The sequence below is a fragment of the Podarcis bocagei genome (genome assembly GCF_964188305.1).
Source record: "Podarcis bocagei genome assembly, chromosome: 11".
NCBI lineage: Eukaryota > Metazoa > Chordata > Lepidosauria > Squamata > Lacertidae > Podarcis > Podarcis bocagei.
In genome coordinates, this window is record NC_138136.1 from 28,855,682 (window position 1) to 28,871,730 (window position 16,049).

The window sequence follows — 16,049 nt, forward strand, 5'->3', positions numbered from 1 at the left end:
AGAATGCATTATGTGGGAGATGTGGGGAAGTCCGATGGAATTCTGAAATAAGTTGATGAAATGGTCGAGATTCTCTGTCTTTTTCTTTCTTTTTACTGTTTATGTTCTTTCTTTTCTATCTGTAATTTGGAAAAAACGCAATAAAAATTATTATAAAAAAAACAAACAAAAACATCTGGAGAGACGAGTTTGAGGAAGCCTGCTCTGGAGGATTGAGGAATACTACAGAATAATAAGGGGACATCAGATGCAGAACAAAGTGGGAAAATCTTCTCCCCCTTTTTTCTCCAGCAGAAGTCCCCACTGGATGAAATACCACTTGTGGAAGGTCAAGTCAGGATCCAAGTCATAAAAAGGGAGGAAATGACTTCAGGATGACTTCAAAGCTCATTAACTCCCTTTTCTCTGATTCTGCCACTTAAGTTCTTTGTAACTGAAGAGTATTTTTTGTGGCTCTTTCCTTTGTGAATCCTTTAACAGTGAGATGCCAACCTTGTAAAATAAATACAGTGGTACCTCTGGTTATGTACTTAATTCGTTCCGGAGGTCTCTTCTTAACCTGAAACTGTTCTTAACCCGAAGCACCACTTTAGCTAATGGGGCCTGCTGGGCGGCCACTGCGCAATTTCTGTTCTTAACCCGAGGTACTATTTCTGGGTTAGCGGAGTCTGTAACCTGAAGCGTATGTAACCTGAAGCGTATGTAACCTGAGGTACCACTGTATGTAGAAATGTACATACATTTCTTGTTGGATCAGGACTGTGTGTGCTTTTACTTAACATATTCATAAGACTGGAGTACAAGGGTCGCAAGTTTCACTTTTCGGTTGACCAAACACTGGTTAATGCACATCAATGTGCCTACTATGTGGCAGTACGGATGATGAAGAAAGTGCATTTTGCAGCCTGCGCTGTATCTTTAAGTAGCTGGTTGGCAGAGCTCTTTCAGATAGTGCAGGGTTGTTGACTCCCACCAGAGCCCTTCAACCAACTGATTACATTTTGAGGATAAAGTCACTTGACCCCGACCCCCCCCCCCAAAAAATCCATGTCCTCTTTATGCTTTACCCCATTTACCGGTTGCATCCAGAGCAGTGTCAACCCAGTGTATGACTGTTATGAAAAAGGCAACAGAACCACGATGAATATGTTCTGCCTTCACTGTCAAAGGCAGTATGCTTCTGAATACCATTGTCGAAACAGCTGAAGGGAAGAGTGCTTAGGTCCTACTTGTGTGTATCCCACAGGCATCTGATTGACCACTATGAGAACTGGATGCTGGACTAAATGGGCCATTAGCTTGCTCCAGCAGGCTCTTCTTATGCTCACTTCATGAGGGACCAATGCCTGTCACAGTGGTATGGACACTCCTAAAGAAGCTGGCCCTAGATCTGTTTGCTGAGACTAACTACCAACCAGTTACAAATGCCCACTTTCAAGATAAGGTGGTAGAGAGGGTTGCAGAAGGTCAACGGCCAGAATTCTTGGATCGTATGGATTACATAGATCAGTTACAATTGGTTTAGCCCTGGCCATGAGGCTAAATTGGCCTTGGTCTCCCTGGTGGGTGACCTCTGCTGAGAACAGGACAAGGAACCTTGCTCCTTCTTAATCTCTCTGTGGCTTTTCATACAATTGATGTTGGTATCATCCTGGATTGGGGCACTGTGTTATAGCGCTTCCAGTGCTACTGATGAGGCCAAGTCCAGAAAATTATCATTGGGAGAGAACTTCTTGACCCCATGGCAGTTATCTTTATGGGTCTCTTCAAGGCACTATTTTCTCCACAATGCTGTTTAACCCCTATGTGAAGCTATTGGTCATTTTCATCTATCTAGAAAAGCTTGCTGAAACAAAAATGTATCCAATTGTTTCTAGAAAGTACAGATAGTGGGCATCTGCCGTATCTCAGCAGTGATGCTGTTCCACAAAATAGGGGCAAGTCACACTGAGGTGGGAAACCTTAAAACTAGTGTAAGATATGGTGCAGCAGGGCTGCTTATTGAGTGGGAATTGATGAAAAATGCCAACGCCTTATGTAAATGGAGAAGCTATTTAGGATTTCAGCCAATGTCAGCTAGTTGGCCCAGTGCTATTAATCAGGATTCAATGTTAGAGTTTATTTCGTAAAATATTATTTGTAACCTTAATGTTTCTGATTTAACCATTTAGTTTTACAGACCATGGCAAGGACAGAGAATTGTCTAGGATAAAGGCTGACAACTCAGACTTGAAATACTTACACACAAAAAGAAAGAAAAACCCCCAAACCTCTAAAGCCTTTGTTAGAAAATCCAAAGTTGCTTTATGAGAACTCAGAACATTAAATACACACCATAAGGAAATATATATATATTAAATTTAAGTCTCCCATTTTGAATCTGATAACTAATTGTTCTCTGAATACATTTAAACATGACATGTTCATTATCTTTTATTTCATTCTCAGAAAGCGGATCTTAAAGAATAAGAATAATGGCTAGTGAATTAAAATATGGATGGGATGTTAAAGAATCTCATATAAGTAGTATTTTTACACTGTGTGAAATTCAGGTGATTGTTACTGAAACTATATCTTGTCACCTGGGTATATTTTTACTTCACTGGGCTTAGATCTAGTGGTAGAATGAATAATAATTAAAATCTTCTCTCAATTGCTTTGTGTATGTAGTGCTAATTGCTGTCATTGAAATAATTAATAGTTAAAATAGCAATTCTTCATTTCATCTATCTACCCTATATCATGAGCTGCCTATTTTTAGTGCCAATAGAAGTCATAATTTTTGAATTTATTAGGCACTGTGATGACTGATAAAACAAATCTTCCACTTTCATATCTTTACTTTGCATTTGAGAATACTTAGTTCTTACAGGCAAGTGGCACATTGTATATAAAACTAGTTAATTGTCTTCAAATCTTCTGTATTATCTCAAATTCTCTGATGTAACGTTCTATCAGTAATAATATTAATTTTACCTATATCAAATGAATATAATACTTCATAAAAATTCCACTACTTTTGTAATTTACTACTGTGCTACAGTTCCACAATCAGCTGTTAATTAAAAACTGGCATGCAAATTATAAAATGTGCATCTTAAAGCCTTTGTGAAATATAGAAATATTGCAATCTTAACATTGTAGTGAAAAGATAACAAACACACTAGCCAGTTATATTTTTAACTGTTTTCATGGGTTTTTCACACAGTTCAATGGTTTCACTGATCTACTGTTTCTTACAAAAATCTGCCATGCTTTGTGAACTTCACTTTCTAATCTCATACAGCAACCCTTCCTTTATGTTCTTCCTGCTCTCCCTGGTCCCAGAACAGTAGGGTTGCCTTGACAAATCTATTCAAAAGCCATTCCTCTGCCTTTATTGGTGGGGATTGGAGTCTTTGAAATTCTCTCCTCACTGCAACACAGCTGACATCTTCTTCCAGACAGAATGAATTAAGGAACTACAATAAGACACTTGATCTACCAGTCAAGGATCTTTCCACAGTGAGGACGGATTCCATGGTGCACAACTAGGGCAGCAAGCATCTAAAAATATACAATACATGCTTGTTTGCAAGGAAGAACAATCGGCCATTTTGAAACAATGATTAATGGGATTTTTAAATAAAATTCTTCAATAAAAATATTTACACATTTGTTTGGGTGTATTTCCATGTTTTAATGTAGCTATTTGATTTTTTAAAAGTGAAATGAAAATTCTTAACATTTTAACAAAAGCTTTTGTAGATAGTTCTTCTACAGAAAAAAAATGTGAATAAAATATTTAATGAAATAATGATTTGCCCATTTTATAAATATGTTTAATATGCAAATTTTGCAATTAAGTTGTAAAGTAAAGCAACTGGGTTATTCTTATTTTGATTCTGATTATGAATTCTGTGTTCCTGTGAACCGCCCTGAGATCTACTGGTATAGGGTGGGATAAAAATTTGATAATAATAATAATAATAATAATAATAATAATAATAATAATAATAGAGCAGAATATAACAGATACTGTTTAGCCAAAGATGTGGATTAGAAAACAAAATGTAAAAATAAATGTATTTCCATAAAGAGAAACTTTTACATTTAACCTATCAGTACTATACTAATATGTGAACAAAGTTTTCTTTAATACATTTCCTTACATGCAGCTTTACAGCCACTCTCTGACTATTACATATGTAAACAAGAGATAAATGATCATTAATTAATAGTCAATTAATTAAGCTGTTGGCAGCTTTGCGGGGCAGAGCCTGTCCTCCGCCATAGCAGCTGCAGCATCGGGAGGTTTCCTGCCAGAGGGAAGAGTCCCTGGTCTCTCCCTCTGGTTGGATAGATTGAGTTAGCCTACCTGCCAGATTGGACCAATGGCAGGCAGTCTCACTTTGGGAGGTGGGTCTGACTGGGTCCACAGAGAACTCCACTCATGTCCACTCCCCCAGGGATCAAAAATGAGCGTGTCTCATACCTGGCTCACTGCATTGCCTTTTTTTGCATCTCCCTCCCACCCTCCCTATTGTTGTGCTTGTTTCTACCCCAGGATGATAGCTACTTCTTGTTGAGCTTCAGCTCACAAACTGCAGTTGTCACCTTACTCTGGCATTGCAATCCCTATTCTTAAAATCTGGCAGTTATGGATACATAAAGTTCTGAATAAATGCTCTTATTCAAATTTGTCTCCCTTCAATTTCAGAACTGCTGTAATTGGGTGTCAAGTTCAGATCCTCTAGATACATCAGTAGAGTCCATGTTACCTGACTGTCCACGTGTCTCTGCAGGTATGCAAACTCTGAACCAGAAGTGAAACTTAAAAGTTTGTATTGTTACATTTTTATTGTAGATGCTTGTTTTTGCTTTCTATAGGACATATATACTGAAACAATACAATATAAATGATGATCCAATTACAGCACCATATCTGCTACTGAAGTCAGCTTTCAGAGTGCAAGTGGAAGTTTACTTATTTACTTACAAGAAAGTTCCCCACTCCGTGTTTTTACCTTATCTAATTCCCACACCATTAGCCTTCAAGATTTTAATGAGGGAACAGAACAGTGAGATCCTTTTGAGCACTTTTGTTGATTGGTTGAAGGCATACTAACTGAGGATTACCTGTCTGCAATTCCTTTCAGAGATAAAAGCATATTTAATATATTGTCAGGAAGTATTTTTCTCATCCCAGGGCATTAAACCTTTCCATTGTATCCTGCCTGTACTTTTCTTTTCTCACCCATTGCTGTGGGATGCTGCAGTATTTGAAGGTCACCCGAACGTCTCTGTAACATTCCTAGACATACCGTGCTTCTTTCTAGAAAACATAGAACACCATAAAATAAAATGCTCCTTTTAACCCCACCTCTAAATTCCAGGAGGAACCAGAAGTGGAGCAGGATCTGCATACAATTCAGCAAGGCGGTAGCAAGGGTTAACTCTCACTTCATTAATGAAGTGCAAATTGCTAAGGATTAGAATACAATTACTCCCAAGCAGCTGAGTTCACACTTCATCTGAAGGTGGATTGCTGGACTGGTAAACTGCAAGTGTGAATTAGTTCTATGTCTCTTGAGCTGCAAGAAATCATTATTACTATTGGGGGTGCAAGGAATTCTAGTTGGAATTTCTGCAGCTCCCCTTTTGGATACTTTCTTATACTGTGACTGAATGTTAGGCCTCATAAAGGGGCGTTGCTATACGGAAGGTCTGGCCTTTTCTATGGAAGTGGAATCTGAATCCTTTTGTCACTTAATGTTAGCTACTGCTATCAACTAATTTGATCATATTAATAGGGAGATACAACTGATTTGCCTTTATTTCTTCAGACTTGTACTTTACAAACACACAAAGAAAAAAACGATGTGCTTGTAACACACCTTTAGTTAATCGTTGTGGACACAGCAACCTATGGCAGCCACTAGACCTGGTGGGGTGGCTAGGAGGTTGCAATGGCATGGTCAGTGGGCATGAAGCCAATGGGAGCATGGCCAAACTGTTCTGGTCTCCTCCCTTTTTTTCCTTTTTTTTTTGATCTTCCAAAAATACTGTGGACACCTAAGAATTGCATTTTTATAAATATTGTTGCATGCCACCCCAGTCTCTGAGCAGTGCAAGATTCCAGGAGTTCCAGGCACCATTCCTTCAGAATAAGGGACAGTGGAGACTATGGTGTCTTTAGGATACACAATTTATTTACATATATATATACAACCTCAACGTATAACAGAGGAGCTCACAGCATCAATGTCAGGGAACTGACATCAGAGCGAGAGGCGAAGGGAAGGCTCCCAGATTCTGCGGGCGAAGGACCCAGCACCAGGGGGAGAAGCAGCTCGGTATAGGAGGAAGGAAATCAGCACAACACCAGGGATAAAGGGGGGCAAATGGGGGAAGCGGAGGGAGAGCTCCGGGATTCTTCTCTGGAGATTAGTGAGGAGAGCACAGGCCCTCCACTACCCACGCCCTCCCTGCGCAGAAGACTCCTGCGCAGTGAGAGAAGGCGGCAACTGGGAGTCAGATAGCTTTTATGCTGGAAAAGGTTTAAGAAACGCCCACAGACAGATTCTGCCAGCGACTGAGACAGCCACACGGAGATGGGCTGTGCAGTCAGAACGGTTTAACCAAGGCAATTAAGCCTAGAGAGGCAGCAGTTTACGCATGAGTAACTCATACCCATTACAATCAACACCCCAAGAGAGTCTTTCATCTCCCACAGCCATAGTCTTGGATTCCAACAGAAATCAGGCATGGCTCTGTCACTCCCAGCTGCCTAGCCTGCAGATTCCATCTTCTAGCCCACATAACTCAACTCACAACTCTGGCCTTTGTATTTCTAACGACCAGCAAATTGTGGGAGGGGGGACCACCCATTTGTCATCTGACACAGAGCTACTTCCTTTGTTACCTCAACTGCCTATACTTAGAGGGCCATTACCTCACCATGAAGCCAGCCTTGCTATTCCAAGAATTGGATCCATGCAGTCCTGCTAAGCTGTGTGTGGGGAAGCTTGGCTCTCCAGAAGTTGCTGAACTACAACTCCCAGCAGCCCCAGCAAGTATGGCCTGAATGGGTTTGTAGCTCAGCAACATCTGGAGGGCAAAAACTTACACACAACTGCACTAAGTCAGAGTTTTGTTTTGTTTTATTTATTTATTAAATTTGTATACCACCCATCACTCACAGAGCACAGGGCAGTTCACAACATAAAAATTCAAACTGAGAACACAAAAGACATAATAAAACAAAAACAAACCAAAAACACCTCCCACAAGTTTGTTTAAAAGGCCATAGAATGTTAATCAGCCAAAGGCCTGGTTATAGAGAAACATTTTCGCCTGGCACCTAAAGATATGTAATGAAGGCACCAGCCAAAACTCCCTGGGGAGACCATTCCACAAACAGGAAGCCACCACAGAAAGGCCCATTATCATGTTGCCATCCTCCGGACCCCTTGTAGAGGAGGCACATTAAGAAGGGCCTCAGTAATGATTGCAGGGTCTGGATTGGTTCATCTGGGGAGAGGCAATGCTTGAGGCATTGCTCCTCCTCTACTTAACAATGGCTCAGCACTTTAGGGACCTCACAGAGTTAATAGCCTGGGAGGGTGGGGAGCTGGGCCCCCTCTTTTCTTCTCAACCCTATACTGCATATAGCACCAGTGTCTCACAACAAATGTAACTGAATAACCTAAAGAAAGAGACAATGCATGTGTTTTTGAAAACGAGGGGAAATTATTATTCTTTTAAAGAAGAAAAGGAGTGTGTGGCAGCCCCCGGTATTTAAAGAGCCCCCACCCTTGTTATATCATTAGAACCAGAACTTAAACCTATGAAATTAGAAAAAAACAAAACAGATCAATGTTTGGTCCACATCCTAGGTACCGCACCCTCACTAAAGGAGACCGTATGGATGATTCACTAAATGATTGTAGGATGACGTGTGTACTTGAGCTTATGGCCTCAAATTCTCTTTATCTTAAATGCTGCTTTATTACAAAAATGACGACGACTGCTGATCCTAAACTGAATAGTTAGTTGCCCAACCACCCAGTGGAGTAGCTTCATGCTCCAGCACCGGGGGGTGGAGAGCAGGCCGGGGTGGGGCTGGTGTGCATTGCAGGGGCGTGGCGCGCCGCCCCTAGGGGCATGACGCATGTTCTGGAGGTGTGGCACGCCACCTGTGGGGGCATGGCGCCCAGCGGGGGCAGCCGCGATGGCACCCCACAGGGATCACGCTGCCAGAGGCGGTGCGCTCCCCCCACACTCCGCTTCCTCTGCCAGTGCAACCACCCCCTCCAGAACCCCCTGCTCTCAACTGACTCTCATTCAAACTCCCTTTCAAATCCTCATCCAATCATCACTCACCACCAGAATTCCACAATCTCTCTTTCCCCCTCCCTCCTTAACATTCCCATAACAATTCTGATACAATTACCTTAATAACCCTATTACATTCGATATTTTATACACACTGCTCCCTATAACCATGCTGTTAGAAGCACTTGAGCTTCCCATTCCTGGTTCCTAGGAAATGGGAGTAAGCAAACTGCAGGTTCTCTGTCCCTGTTCTAAAAACCAGGTGTCTTCCCTCAAATGATCCTGGGAATTGTAATTTGTTAGGGGTTCTGGGGATTGTAGGTCTGTGAGAGGGAAGCTACAATGACACGAATCATTTCGGGGGAAGTCATGCTTTAAATGCGCATTAGATGCTCTTTAAAACATAGCATCATAGAACTGTAGAGTTGGAAGGTACCCCGAAGGTCATCTAGTCCAACCCCCTGCAATAAAGGAATCTCAACTAGATGATCCATGGCCAATGGCCATCCAATTGCTGCTTAAAAAACCCAAAGGAAGGAGAGTCACTGCTTCAGGCCCTAAGGGCCTCTGGAGCAGGAGAAAACAAGCTTTCTCCATCTTTCATGTGACAGCCCTTTAGACTTTAGTTATTGAAAGGGCTGCATGGTGTGGATCTCATATCAGTGTTATGAGAGTGTAAGCAACACATTTCTCTCTCCCCTTTCTCCACACCATGCAGAATTGCAATGGTAACCAGAAGGCTGGAGTTTGCATTGCCGGGGGTTGGACTAGATGACCCTTGGGATATCTTCCAGCCCTGCCATGCTATGATTATATCAAGCAGCTAAAGGAACAAAAAGATGCTTTTGAAACATTTGGGAATCATAGGAACACTCTCTCTCCCCCAGTGGCTTCCAGCAAGAGCTTGTATCTTCCTTAGGAGAGAGCCAGGCCAGAACAAGGGGGGGAAGCCTCAGAGATCAGGTAGGTGGTGGAAATGCCAATTGAGTGCCCTATACTATAGGAATGCTTCCTTCCTGTGTTCCCCACCCTCATGCGCCAGACTGGTATTAGCATGACTGGAAGCCAGGCACCTGCTGATTCCTCCATTTTCCTTTCCCCAACATATACTTTGTTCTAGCCAAATCCCTGAAGAGACATGACGACCCTCAGGTACTGGGGCAGAGGGAAGGAAGTGCTTTTCAGAAGCATTGCTCCCTCCAACAGGAGGCTGAGCATAGCCATCACAGCTAGTTTCCTTTGATAGGCCTCTCCTCCATGCAATTGTCTAGCCCTCTTTGAAAACCATCCCATCCAAGATGCTCTTGTGGTGCCGGGGTTGGCAAGGTTTACCTCGCCTGGGCCGGTTCACTCCCGCAGAGATCGCTCCATGGGCTGGATCGCGTCTGTGCAGACATGATTTCTGATGCCGCAGAAGCGAGTCCCTGCTCCATGCTTCGCCAGTTTAGTGCAGCGCGTGGGAACTCACCGAGTGGGTGGCTCGGTTTGGGGGCAGCTCGTGGGCAGTTAAATGACCCCCATGGGCTGCTTGTGGCCCATGGGCTGCAGGTTGCCGACCCCTGTTGTGGTGCATCTGATTCTCCTATGCTTCCTTGCTCCTGCAAGGAGATGACTATTGTGAGATCCTTTGGTTAACATCTATCTGGGCTGGGAAATATTAAAGAATCAGAGGACTGGTGCGCTTCCCTTGAAGCACAACTGATCAAGGTAGGCAGATCTGTTAACATCTTGATAAAGATGCTCAAACGACAAAGGATGCTATTATACCCTGCAAGCTTCTCAGGAAAAAGCTCCCAAGCTGATGGAGAAGAGAGCAGTTAAGTGGTCAGTGGGGCTCCAGGTTGCCATTTCTGGATCCCACCACAGCCCTTCCAAGTTGCCCAAGAAACTGTTGTCACAACAGTTTTTTCCTTGCACCTCCTTCCCATGATCCCACAAGGGGCCTTCTCAGACATATGCTGTGTCTGAAACAGCAGACCCCACCAAACCAAGTAATCGAGGACTCAGTCAGAAAAGGAGTGTGCGCAGTCATACCAGAAATAAGCCAAATAACTAAACAGGTACTAGAAGTCACCCCAGAACTGGCCCTACTGAACATCTTCCAAGATAACAATGCCCACTCACACTATAAAGAGCTCATAACCCACCAACGGCATACAATTCAATATGGCTAACTGAACCCGACAACCCCCCTCACTCACCCACACACAAACAAATCCCACTGCAGCCAGCCAGAGACGATCAACCACACCCTAGGCCACCACAACTTCTCTCACCACCAAGGAAACATAACAAGCAAATAGAGAACTTCCCCAAGTGACGCTGACAGAAAACCCCCAAGCATACACTAAATAAAAGAACTTAAGCTTTGCCGCCTCCCGTCCCCCCGCCCCCCGAGACTGTTCCCTCTCCTCCTTTTACAGGCACATACAAACACACTCTTGAGAGCTGAACCGAAACAGGTTGGCACAGTATATTTGTTGCACTGCAGCCTGTTGTACCCCCATAACAGCAGGTTCATGTATGGAAAAATGCTTTCAAATACATGTCAGTTTCAGTGGCTAGGGACAAATGATGAACCTGAGGAATGAAGCAGTTTCTATAGGATGAAGAGCTCCAGATAGTTACCAATTGATGTTTGGATTTAAAAGTTACATTGAAAGTTTAAATGTGTTTGTTTTATTTTGTGGATGTGACCTTTTTATTAGTAAAAAGTAATATAAGTTATTAAGATCCAGCTATATTTGTATCGGGTTACATTCAAGGTCACCCTGGTTTCTCTTTAATTTGTTCAGGAAGAAAAGCAAGATATGTCTAAGGAGAAAATACTGTCTTGCCACTTGGAAATTTGTAGTTGTTATGATCTATTTTTTTTCTGAACCACAAAGTGTGTTCTAGCTTATGGAGAACTTTGGAATTTTACTTTGTTTTTTATTTTCATTTGTTAAATGTGCCGTAACTACAGATATGAGGAACATGAATAGAAGTCAAAAGCAATTTAATTGAAATGAGTCAATATGATTTTTTGATATTTTTTTTGTACAACACTGGCTATGTAGTTTCCTCTAGTAATTGAAGTCTCCACCTTTAAATAACTGGTTCAACTTAAATACCATTTAAAAAAATAATGAAGGAGCAACTATCAGTTGCAAAAGATTATCTTAGAAATGTGAACTATTGTAAACCTATGCAGTGGTGCATACCCAAATCTACAGGCAGCTTAAAACAACAGCTCTAAGAGGTTTAAATTGCTACATTAATTTCATTTAATGCTCTGTGTATGCCTTTGTGGATATGTGATCTGGCACTTTTCCTGATTTAGAAAATGTGTTCTGAGTCTGTGATGTGCATCTTGTGAAAGGTGAACTTAGCTGAGGGAAACTATATGCATGATGACTGCAGAGCTCTTTTGCACTGTCCATTGATACTGCATTATGCTTATCCATATTTTGAACATGCATGCATATACTGTTTTTCTAGAAAAAGAGGTGCCAGAGCTCACCCTGAACACCTCCATTGTTTTCTAATAATGGCAATGGTTCCCAGGTGCCGGAGCTGAGTCCCTCTGAGTTCCTATGGAAAAAAGCCCTGTTTCTGCTCCCTTTTTCCTGGCACTAGAGGGGGAGCGCAATACATTTCACTGCACTGGGCACAAGCCAAGGGGGCACTGTCTGCCCGGTTTTGGGAAGGAGGTATAAGGGCTCTGACAGCGTCCTAGAGCCCTTCCACCTCCTTTCCAAAGCTGGGAAAGTGCTAACTAGGCTTTGTGAAGGGGGCAGCACTTTCATGCCTCCTTCTCAAAGCCACTGCCGCCTCAACCCCAGGAGCCACTTCCTGTTCTCCACCCTGCCAGAGCCACCAAAAAAGCCTAGCAGGCCAAATGTGGCCCATGAGATGCATGTTGGCGCATCCTGGTCTAAAGTCGGGAACTTTGATCCCAACCCATTATATTTTTCTTAAAGTAATCAAGAATACAGACTTTGAATTGTGAATCAAAGTTAATCTGGATATGTAAAATTCAAAAACTGTTATGAGATGTAAAGAAAAATCGACTAGAAAGATTCAATAAGAAAATATAGCTTTATTATACATACATACATATATACATACATATATATATATATATATATATATATATATATATATATATATATGCTTTCGTAGATTTTCACGGGTATAGGAATGCAGGTTTTGGTGTCTTCGGGTGTCTTCCCGTGTAAGAGTTGGGGTGTCTAGGCGACGTTTCGACGAGGTCTCACTCGTCATCTTCAGGCTGGTGCTTTCGGCTTCTTGTTACTGGAACAGAGCAGGATCTCAGTGTTTGAGTTCCTATAAATACTGTTGGGGGGTGTGGTGTATAGCCTCCAACGTTCTGGGCAGAGAGGAAGTTCCCAGGTTAGTGTGCCTTTTCTTCTTTTGTTCATTAATTACTTGAGGGATATCTTGAGTGATTTCTTGAGTGATATTCTGAGTACCACTTAGGAGGGTCATTAGGTGTGGATTAGTTGCTAAAGCTTTCGTGTCTTGACCTCTTGAGCTTGTGAAGAGTTTTTCTGAGAAGATGGCTGTACTGCAAATAGTTGTGCTCTGGCTTGGCTTCGTGTATAGGGGCGGGCTGTGGTTTTGTGCCCTGTGCCAGCCAGATCTGTGTAGGGATTGCAGGGGGGTGCAGTACCTGGCATTTATGGAAATCCTAGTACCTGGCATTTATGGAAAGACAACAACATAATCATTCTCCCAGCAGACAAAGGTAATGCCACTGTTGTGATGAACACATCGGACTACCAAGCAAAACTATCAAATCTACTCCAAGACCCTACCTACCAACCTATAAAAACAGATCCCACCACCTATCTGGAAAAAACCACCAAATCCAAAATAAAAGCCTCTCCTATCAGTGAAGAAATCCAGCTAAGAATCATCCCCAGAGAAAAATCATCCAGATGCCCCAAACTCTACGGTCTCCCCAAGATACACAAAGAAGGAACACCACTCAGACCAATAGTCAGCTCCATAGGCTCACCTCTACAAAATCTCGCTAAATTTCTCGCTAAGCAACTTCAGCCCTATGCAGAATCTATCGCTTCACACGTTACAAACTCCTTCCAGTTCATAGAAACAATAAAGAAGCAAAACCTACATCCCGATGACCTACTTGTGAGCTTCGATGTTGTATCTCTCTTCACACAAGTGCCCATTAATGAAGCCTTGACAGCCATTCAAAACAAATACAATCCCCCCGAATACATCCTGGACCTGACCAACCACTGCCTAACCAACACGTACTTCATCCACAATGGACAAAGATACAAACAGATAGAAGGAGCACCTATGGGATCACCCCTCTCTCCGGTCATCGCAAATCTGTACATGGAACACTTTGAAACCAATGCTTTAGACAAGTCAGAACACAAACCCAAACTTTGGCTCAGATATGTTGACGACACCTTTGTAATTTGGCCACACGGGAAGGAAAAACTAGATAGCTTCCTCACACATCTCAACAGCCTACACCCCAAAATACAATTCACTATGGAAATAGAAGCCAACAACCAACTTCCCTTCCTTGACGTCCTAATCTACAAAAAACCTGATGGCTCCCTAGGACACACTATCTACCGGAAAAAAACACACACCAACCGCTACTTACATGCACAATCACACCACCACCCTGCACAAATAAACTCCGTAGCCAAGACTCTCATCTCCAGAACCAAACGCCTGGCTGACAAAGACCACTTGACAACTGAGTTACAGAATCTCTCAAATGTGTTAATCGCCAACGGATACCAGCAAAACAGGGTTACGAAGCTAATCCAAAAAGAAACACCCCCCAAAAACCAAGACACAGAAGAAAACAATGGCATGGCCCTCCTTCCTTATATCAAGGGCACTACAGATAAAATTAGCAAAATCCTCCATAAACACAATATCAAAACAGCCTTTTGCACCAACCAAAAAATAGCCAATATCCTCAGAAACCCCAAAGATAAAATCCAGTTAGAAAACCAAGGGGTCTATGAAATACCCTGCAAAGTCTGCCCAGCCACGTACATTGGACAAACAAACAGACGAATAAATGCACGTATCGCAGAACACAAGAATGCCGTCAAAAAAGAAGAAAAAACTTCCTCTCTTTACCAACACATGAAAGAAACAGGACACGAAATTAATTTTGCAGATTCCAAATTGCTCTTTAACATGGAACATCACCACAAGAGAATAATCATGGAAGCCATCGAGATAGAGAAACACCCTCACAACATGAACAAGCGTGACGACACGTCCCGCCTGCCAGACATCTGGAAATTAGCCCTCCCCACAAAAACCGACACCAGAACCAGAGGCACACAGAACGCCATCTCCAATCAACCACACCAGACCCAAACCCAGACCCTCTCCACAGATAAATTACAGACACCATCCAGTAGCCAAACCATAGTGGCACCTCCGGATGCTGCACCCCCCTGCAATCCCTACACAGATCTGGCTGGCACAGGGCACAAAACCACAGCCCGCCCCTATACACGAAGCCAAGCCAGAGCACAACTATTTGCAGTACAGCCATCTTCTCAGAAAAACTCTTCACAAGCTCAAGAGGTCAAGACACGAAAGCTTTAGCAACTAATCCACACCTAATGACCCTCCTAAGTGGTACTCAGAATATCACTCAAGAAATCACTCAAGATATCCCTCAAGTAATTAATGAACAAAAGAAGAAAAGGCACACTAACCTGGGAACTTCCTCTCTGCCCAGAACGTTGGAGGCTATACACCACACCCCCCCAACAGTATTTATAGGAACTCAAACACTGAGATCCTGCTCTGTTCCAGTAACAAGAAGCCGAAAGCACCAGCCTGAAGATGACGAGTGAGACCTCGTCGAAACGTCGCCTAGACACCCCAACTCTTACACGGGAAGACACCCGAAGACACCAAAACCTGCATATATATATATATATATATATATATATATATATATATATATATAATGTCTGCTGAATAAGAGCAAAAATTTAGCCACATTTTATATGAACTAGAATAGTGGGGGGAATTTGACTTTTATGAGAACCAGGAAGGGTGTTTTTAAAAAATATATATATCTGCAGTGAAGAGCAGCATGTGATACCTTTAGAACCATTAGTAATCATTTGATTTCTTTGTCTTATGACAACCAAGAAATCCAATAGTAAATTAACTTGATAACTAATATAAAATGATGAAAAATGATACTCTAAAACTATCAAAATTAAATTATCAGTTTTATCTCATTAATATTTACTTGCAAGCATTTTGATCAGAACAACCTGTAAACTTGTTTGCTCCAATTTAATTCTGCACCACAGAGCCACATACAAGAAGTTATGTTGTCATGCAAAATTACAGGTAATGTCACAAGTTGCCTTATCTCTTTGTTTTAATTATGTAAGTCTGCAATCAGATAGACACAAATAAGTTCCAGAAAAAGTGAGCCATGAGTGAAATATGGTACATTATAGATTAAAATGGCTATCATTTGCTTATTAGATAACACAAGAATTCTCCCCTTGTACTAAAGAACAAGCCACAAAATCCCTCACTGCATTTGGATCTGTTTTAATGGCAGCTCAAGACAGGACTGAATGGTTAGTACAGTGGTACCTCGGGTTAAATGCGCTTCAGGTTACATACGCTTCAGGTTACAGACTCTGCTAACCCAGAAATAGTGCTTCAGGTTAAGAACTTTGTTTCAG

The 16,049-nt window shown here is 42.1% G+C and overlaps 1 protein-coding gene across 7 annotated transcripts in view; it reads left to right on the forward strand.

Moving 5' to 3' along the window:
* ARB2A (ARB2 cotranscriptional regulator A) overlaps positions 1-16,049 on the forward strand; it is a 221,918-nt gene that overhangs the window by 148,562 nt on the left and 57,307 nt on the right. For 5 of the 7 annotated variants that reach the window (XM_081212420.1, XM_081212423.1, XM_081212419.1 and 2 more), the window contains one exon: positions 4,700-4,784. In XM_081212420.1, the coding sequence (XP_081068546.1) occupies positions 4,700-4,784 (85 nt within the window). Of the gene's footprint in view, positions 1-4,699; positions 4,785-4,869; positions 4,899-9,203; positions 9,280-16,049 lie in introns of those variants that run through there. The other 2 variants (XM_081212421.1, XM_081212424.1) reach the window with 2 other exon arrangements.